Here is an 8,909-nt window from a genome sequence, read left to right on the forward strand (position 1 = left end):
TCGTATTACCACTAATATTGTTACTACCTTTGATACTATGAAATTCTCTCTAAAAACCCCATCTTGCTGTACTAATAGAGCTTGCTAACTTGGATTATTGTGCATGCCGTACCTAGCTATACGATGTGTTTGACTAACCGATTTTATGTAAGTGTAGGTGATTGTTTCAATCAATTATGGATATGTGAATAGGTTAAGTTATTATCCAGCAGTGTGAATAAAGTAATTTAATACGTCTTGGAGAAATTCGAATCATTCTATGGAAGACTAAACATGATAAAACACGAGGCTAGCAGAAGAATCCAGGATGCACGTTAACACCTATTTAGAACTCGTCAGCTGCAACCACGTTGGTGTTTACACAGAAACTCGGACCCAGTTGCTTTTGCTTCAAACCCCAAACGCACTATCCATCTATCTACTGGTCTCATATAGCCACTGACCTGTTCGGCAGATGAGATTTAGTCGTACTTGTGAGGATTTAAATCTCCTTATTGTTAATGTTCAAGATTGTAATTGGTCATTTTCTTTTGGTATGTGCGTCCTGAGTGGATTGTCTTGATGGTGTCACAAGATTTCCTAAGCATTTTTTTAAGAGATTCGACTCAGTCCAACCACGGAAATTCAAAGTCTATTATTAACAAATATCCACGGAGCACATGGTTGTTACAATACACTAACTTAATACGACATTCCAAGCATATTGACTTGGGTACGGTTTAACCACTGCCTAGACTCATTTACTAACACTTTAAAAGTAAAATATCAATTGCTTTAGAACAGTGAGTAAAGGAAATTTTATGGTAGATCACACTATTCTTATTGTTACCCATCAATTACGATTTTCTGACTTTGTCAGCAAACCTCCTGAGAAGGTAACTCTTCGTTTTTCAAAACACTTTATATACAGGTCATTTGTCTATTTGTAAAAAAAACATCTAGCTACTTATATTAGCCAATTGCAATAATGGGATAAGAACGTCAAAACAGTAAGATGAATTCGTTTTATTTCAGTTCATACAATGTGGATAAATAAATAAAAACACCCCGGAAATGTGTTCTGAAAAATATTTTACATCAAATTTTAAGATATTTAGTTTATGCTCTGAAAAAATACACAAGAAAATATTAATTAAGCAAGTGCGCACATGTAAAGAAAATAGAATCTTTCCTAGGGTTTAAGACCAAATTAGACTGATGAGATGGATACTGGATTATTGTAGTTTTTAAATAACTAGCTGAGTAATCTGATATCATATAGAGAGGTGGTGATGATTTAATTAAGAAAGAAACATGAGCAGCAGTGTAATTTAAACCAGAGACTTTTGATTAGGGTTAAATAAAAAATCTATCCTAACTAAACCATAGTCAACCTTACCGAAATCACAAGACTTTAATATGTGACGTGTGCGATTAGTGCACGTCATTATATTTGATCGCAGGTAATACTTTTGTGACGGCCAGTATTACCGCTCAGCCATCTAAAAAGGCATTGCGTGTTTTGAATTCGTAACCAAATGGTTTAAAAAAATGAGTCTTTGAACTGCTTAGCCATCGCACCACACCGCAAAAATGGTTTTTAAAAAGATCGATCAGCTACAACACTCCTAACTGATTCCCGTCGTACATTCTATCTTAAAGGGCGTTTCGATTACATTTCCATGAAGACATGATTCTGACGATTTCATCTTCAAGTCTTAGGGGAATTTTTAGAATATATTGAGCAGCAACAGCTAAGTGTTCACGTCATGATGTATTTACTATATTATATATCTTACACATATATATCTAACAAATATTTCTCCGTTGAAATAATGACTTCAGAGAACATTTCCAGGCGCTAAAGACAACTACAATTCGTGATATGTTAGCACATTAAAAGCTAGAAAGTATGAGATCAAGTGATAAAGAATATTTGAAGCTCAGGATGAGGATGTTTTTGTGATCTCCGTCTACCTTAGATATCTCAACAACTCCAATATGTAAAGTTTTATAAAATTCATCTTTATAGTTTCTTCAAAGACAAAGCCTATAATTAGTAAAATTCGCTTATTCGAATAGTAATAATAACAATAATACCAGTGTCTTTATTTAAAAGGGAACAAGAACAAAAATACGCAAGCACTGATGGACTCCAGTATGATTTAGTAGTAAGGGTTGAAACTTTAAATATCGAGTTTAAACTGAATCTCGGCATAATCAACAGTTTGGCAAACTCAAATTTGATATTTACGTTTAGAAAAGTACCAAAAGAAATATGAAACAAAATATTTTCACACTTAACAACGAACTTCTTTTCAAATTAATAAGTGATATAGGAATTTTACTATTTATTGCACTCAATTAATTTCAAATTTAATAATAATACGGAACATTTAAGTAATAAAAAATTGAATATGTGGACAATAATTTATTTTTGAAGGAAAAGAAATAGAAACAATTATTGAGTTTACATTTGTGAAACTAAGAGGACTTAATGACCAACTATACTTAATACTCTGGAGAAACATGTTAGATCTATGTCCACAAGACAATTATACTTCATCATCTAGCCACGTGGTCAATATACACAGGAGAAATTTGAGTTGACATTCAGATATGACAGTGCCTAACTAGGTAGTTTCAGAAGATCCATTTGTAACTATTTTCACGACCTTCGAGACTTCAGGTATTAAAATACTAGTCTGTAACTAAAAGCCTTTATCTAATTCCTTTTTAGTGCACAAATACGACAGTTTCCTGATCACAAAGTCAGTCACCCACAACAACTGAATACTTTCAGTAAGTAGCAAAATAGAACAAAGCACATATGTGTACTTCAAGACTGGCAGAACCATGTGGGTTTAAGCAACCTAAGGACCATTTTAATTTTGAAGTTAGAAATCTGAAATACTTGGATTGCGATGTAATAGGTTAGGATAGCTCTCTGAAGACAGATATGTTTGTTTGGGATTCGCTAAATAGGAATTCCTCAATCGACAAATTAGCAACTTTACTATGATAAACTTATACTGCTAACGAACCCTAATACAATACATTGATTGAGGTGGGCCATTTTACCAATAAGTCTACACAAAACCATTGCTGATGTAGTGATAAACAACTTGCACAATGGATAGTTTTGCACGCATTCGATATTGAACCTGATCTTGTTGGTTTTATTGGACACTAACCAGCTGAATGCATTCCTTCAAGCATCATTACAAGATGACCCCCATGAACTGCCCTGAAACCCTTCTCTTGCCGTAGTCAGCCAGTTTAGAAGTCTCAGGTCACCCCACCCCTTTATACGACCAAACACGTCCTTCCTCATAACGTTTATCGTCTTCTTTGTCTTTCGGCCATTTCGATAAAAAGTTGATTATTAGTATTGCCTGATTCTGCCATATCGTATATCCAAAATGACCTTACCAGGTTCGGTAGAATAAGATGACATCTGTGAAACGGATAGTTCTTGAATAGACATATTTCCGCATGTAAGAGAAGTCTTTGATAATATTGTGACCGACCGTCACAAAATGTACAACGAAAAATGGAAAACCCGGTGATCTTTCTGATGTACACCAATTTGCTTCACAAGCATTTCAGATAAAGTTCATATTAAGTAATTTTTACCAGCAAGTAAAACCGAACATCCTGGTTTAATACAGCACTTAGTCACGTAAACAATGCAAAGACCTATATTACTACCTAACTAATCAGATGCACAATAATTACGAGTGGGCTGGTGGATTAAAATCGATTCCCAGCATCGTTGAGTTATATCTTTCAAATGATATACACCTTCCAAGTAGATTGAACCCCACTACATGTCTTCTCACTAAGGATACTAGTCTTTCCTGAACACACATATGGAAGTCACTACATATTGAAATGTGTAATGAACTGAGTCAATTACGCAAGCTTTTGTTTGCACACTGATTTAACAGCTCACGATGTACGAAATAGCTGTTTTGTCATATGTTATAGTTGGACAAATAAGATAACTATAATAATAATTGTATAATAATTCATGTTGACTGTGAATAGAAGTCTCCATTATATTTGTTAGGTTCCATCTAAAGTGCAATTTCCTAGTAGAATTATTTCATTCAACTATTAGCTTCCATAACAACTTCCTCATAGTCAACAAAGGAAATGAAATCTATAAACGCAAAAGGATTATCACACTCCTCAAAAATCACATAACAAGTTTTTAAGCAAAGCTCTCCATAAACTAATTTATAACAATGGATCATTGCATAAACGTTAGTGAACAACAGTGACAAGTTAATACCAGTAAAGGGGAAATAATTCGCCCCAAAAACAACGTGGATAAGGCATCTTTAGGGTTACAAACCCCTCAATTATTTACCCCACTGAAGTTCAATGATAGTGCTGTAAGAGGTATGCCTTAGCTGTGAAGTACATAATGTTACCAAATAATTGTTCAATCCCTGATACGTTATCTTGAACTGTAAGATCATTTCGTCCTATCTAAGCCTTAGTCCATATACCAGTAATAAATGTACACAAACAAAATAATTAGTCCAGTAACTATTTAACTTGTTTCTTATGAAAGATATACGGTACTCGGGAACGAAAAAGTGTGAGCAATTTAACAGTAGCAAAGACAACCTGCTTATCAATGTTAAAAAGCAATGAAACAAGAGAAAGACCCATGAACCACATTTCTTATAATAGCTCGTTAGGATGTTGATCCGCACAATTATAGACTCAACTTAACATGATTTTGACACCCACCCGGTGAGGAAGAAATCTTTAAATTCCGACAGCACCCGTTACTACAAAGACATTGTTAGGTTTGTTCATTGTAATAATATAACCGATTTCGCTAAAATACTCGTTTTCATAGAACTTAACATACAAGGCGGATCGACTGGAGAACGGCAAGATCAAAAACAGGTACGAAGATGAAGTCTGACTGTTGACCGTACACGACTGTGGTGGAAGAGGTTTACCGCAACCAATATCGGAAGCCATACTGCCTTCTTACAGGAGATGGGATAGAAAAGTCCGACCCTAAAGGAACAGGATATCTTACCTTGTCTTAACACTTACACAGCCTGTAGTAGTCTGAAATCTACGAACCTGACCCATCTAAAACTGCCTACCAAAAAGATTACGAAATCATACTCGCAAATTAACCCACGGATGCTGCCGTCATGTTCAAGGCAATCGACACTTCTAAACCAGTTTCTTTTTCAGGTCCCTTAAGAAGTGCGGTTAAATGGTGTAGGCAATTGAAGTGACAACACCCATCGAAACTCTAACAGCACTCGGATCCACCTACATTCAAACAGAGAAATCCAGCACAAATGATTGCAACATCCAGGCGTTCGTTATTAAACTAAAGCGTACAAGTAAACCCGGAGCATCTGTTGGTACATGGATGCTAAAATATTATATCTTGTTCGTGGGCAACAGCAATAGCGGAAATTTTCAGCGGGAAATTTCTAGTCACACGACGGATATGTATATGATCTGATCTGACAGTTGGTCTTTGATTGAAATGTAATTAGATGAACTGACGGATGGAATCAGTTAGATTCGGCCAACGACCGATATGAAACAATCAATAATTGTACACAAGGCTATCATAAATATCGCAAATAATTTATTTATCTAATGTGGGTTTATGCATTCTACTTTGAGCAGCATCCAAAGACAGTACTAATGACTATATTTATCCGTGTACTTACAGTACTATTCAGTGACATAAATAGCACGAGATTCATAGGACCGACAATTTTTTTCAGTGAAAATTATTGACAAATTTACTGCTTTTTATTTTGCATTTAGACACTTCAAACGTTCTATACAGTTCGCTGAATACGGATGCCATGCGTATACCTCTTCCAATAGTTTGGTTGCGTCAAACCAGTTTATTATTAAAATGTAGTTTATATCCCAAATCATGTCATAAACTTGAAAGGCAACCATTTACGTCTCGTTTATAAATGACATGTGGAATCATGTTTGACCACCATGTTGGTATATTCGAAGACTTAAAATATCTTAATATGGAAATAACCCGACATACAGACTTAATATGAATATATCATTAACCAGTCTAGAAAATGGAAGAATCCTATGAACTCAAGTTGGCATTAGCGCTATGCGTGAGGGAACCGCAAATGCTGCGTCAATATAACTGTGATAAGCAATAATTCGGCATTTTTATTACGAGGCATACTTTGAGACAGGAAGAACCAGTCTGCTGATATTTCTAAAGCTACTAGAACGAAATCTACCTGTACAATATTGACTGATTATTTTAAGGTGACTAGGATATTTAAAAACTAATAAGATCACAATATTTAAACCAATAAGTAGATCGCCAGCCACAATGAGCCGTTGGAATGACAATTTGTAGTCAAATTGTGATCAAACATTAACGTAGTGCCTCGCATACAGTGAATGGACCCTTTCAATTAAATTAATTTTATTCATCAACTGTGGGTGGGACTCGGCAGTAGGGCTCGCACTGGGAACATAGAGACCCAGATTAACGCTCACAAGTTCGAAACTTTGTAAGGAAGTCACATTTCCTAACCCGACACGACTTAACGTCTTCTGGAAGCGACTCCCCAATTGCAACGCAAGTATACCGAAACTTAGAGGAAACCTGACCACTGAAATATGTACCAACCCTACCAAAAATACATGAAAACCTAGTTATTGAAGTCAGATAGTAAGAGCAAATCGATTGAACCAGTTACGTCATACCACTTAAACATATGCAACCAACCCGTAATACCTGAATTCCATATCTCTAAGATATGCTACATGTCAGTATATACACTATGACAGAACCAGATACGACTAAATCCAGCCCAAGAAAAAGAGAATAGTCATCACGTACCAAAAGTTTATTTGTAACTACGCTGCAGGTACCGACATTTCCCCAGCATTTACTTTCTCGATTATGACTTGAGGAGACTCACCATCAACTGTACAGCCAACCGATCTTGCCGTTCCCAGAACCTCTTTTACTGTTCCAGAAAGCTCACGGGCAATGCTTCTGGGTCTCATCGTTCGTGCAATTTCTATTATCTCATCAAATGTCAAATTCCCATTGTGTTTTATGTTTTTTACTTTCTTCCTATCACGAGGCTCTTCCTTAAGGGCTTTGATTATGAGAGAAGAAGCCGTGGGAACAACACTGATGGTCGCTTGTCGATTCTGGATAGTCAATTTAACACAAATACGAAGACCTTTCCATTCTTGAGTTGCTTTTGCGATATCATCACCGACTTTTTTAGGAGACAAGCCAAGAGGACCAATTTTCGGTGCTAAAGACGATGTTGCACCAACCTCACCACCAATAACTCTCAGGTAACCTAAGAATCTATGAGAAATTACTATCCAGCTTACAATAAGTAACAGCAGTAGGATCAAGCTTAGGAGGCATGGTAAGCCAGGAACTTGGCGCCTGAATGTAGCGAGAACTAGCGCTGTAACGTATCACGAAAATTCTGTTGAACACTTGGACCAACAGCTTGATTAATATACACCAGTTTTTATCAGACCTTGGTGAAATTATCTGCCATTACAGATTCATAAATAAACTGAATTGACTTTTTGATGTTCTGGAATATTCATTCGAAATGTCTTCATTATGAATAAATTGAACACAATGATTATCAAAAGACTAGTAAAGCGGACGGTAAAAACATTTTGAGTAGAGTGGTTTTGCATTATGGTGTTTAGTGACTGTTATCTTGTCCAATCCATCGCAGTTTGGATTTCTGAATCGTTTCAAGCAACGCGTAGTGATTCGTTGTGACTTACTGGACTTCGTATCAGGCCAATAAAACACTCTACTTAACACAATAGCACCATAGATGCTTTAACTTACGGATCACACAATACAATTCTTCACTTCACATCTCACGGTTGGCGGACCACCAAATCACTCTGAGTCACCTTGTTGTTCTTTTTTATTATTCATTGAGCGCTATTTCAAGAACAGACTTTTGTTGCTGAGCCTTCAAGTGAATAAACCATATATTTCCCTATCATAGCTTATTCTGCATATTCCAAAATGCAATCCACTGTATCCATCCTCGACACTGGCTTCATCAGTCTGGACATCAGTAGTAATAACCATTTTGAAATATAATTTGTAGTGCACAAGTGTTTTTACAAGTTACCATGCATCTCCATATGAAATTTTATACCATAAAATACAAAGGTTATCGGTACTCATTACTCGACAATATCATCTCACTGGTCCTAGGTCATGACCATCATCATAATCAGCAGCACCACTGGGCATTTTAGCTCACTATTCAAGGCTTGTTGCAATACATCAAAACCATGACAGACTATAAAGTACAATCAAATATGGTAGATCATAGCAATCAAATACTTTCCATTGAAATTTAGACAACACTCTAACGAATGTATATGCGGCGCTTGGTATCATCCATCAGAATAAAATCTAAACGAGACGACAGAATTTCTCAGTTACACTCCCAATAAGGCGAAGATCTCAACGTTTGGGGAGAAAGCGTCAACACTTGAATTAAAGTCGAAGAGAAACTTCTTGTGGATGTTCACTGTGGCGAACATAGTTCCAGTTTTAGTGGCCTTGTATCTGACTTTAAATAGACCGTATTAAGGCTGCTATCTAAATACGCATCGCGGTTACCTCCGTATACAGTCATCGACTTAAATCGCGTTAGTGAATAACGGAAATAAATAAGTCTAATACGAGAAGTGAGTTTTAATACATTTATTTCGTACATTCATCAATCTGGACAGGCAATCAGGGAAACGAAGTGGTGGAAGCTGTAAGGGGGAAGCGAAGCGAAATAAGTGATGCGCAGTGAGGAAGGTGAGGGATCCATCTTCATTTAACCAAGAGTGATTCAATATTTGTAGCCAGATCAAAAATAAGTTAC

The 8,909-nt window shown here is 36.2% G+C and overlaps 1 protein-coding gene across 1 annotated transcript; it reads right to left on the minus strand.

The window, feature by feature from the left end:
* Window positions 1-561: 561 nt before the first annotated feature.
* RPL12 (60S ribosomal protein L12) lies at window positions 562-7,619 on the minus strand. The gene is made up of 2 exons (XM_012947267.3): window positions 7,378-7,619; window positions 562-7,343 (listed from the first exon to the last, which is right to left on the minus strand). The coding sequence occupies exons 1-2, from the start codon at window positions 7,412-7,414 to the stop codon at window positions 6,883-6,885; spliced, it is 498 nt and encodes a 165-aa protein (XP_012802721.2). The 5' UTR covers window positions 7,415-7,619; the 3' UTR covers window positions 562-6,882.
* Window positions 7,620-8,909: the final 1,290 nt, after the last annotated feature.

Source organism: Schistosoma haematobium, chromosome 1 (assembly GCF_000699445.3).
Source record: "Schistosoma haematobium chromosome 1, whole genome shotgun sequence".
Classification (NCBI taxonomy): Eukaryota; Metazoa; Platyhelminthes; class Trematoda; order Strigeidida; family Schistosomatidae; genus Schistosoma; species Schistosoma haematobium.

What these genes read in the sequence shown, in the direction of transcription:
- RPL12 (XM_012947267.3), bottom strand. Translation starts at nt 7,414, where the DNA reads ATGCCTCCTAAGCTTGATCCTACTGCTGTTACTTATT. An exon ending in TCCTACTGCTGTTACTTATT is followed by an intron (nt 7,344 to 7,377) that starts GTAAGCTGGATA and finishes ATAGATTCTTAG; the next exon opens with GTTACCTGAGAGTTATTGGT.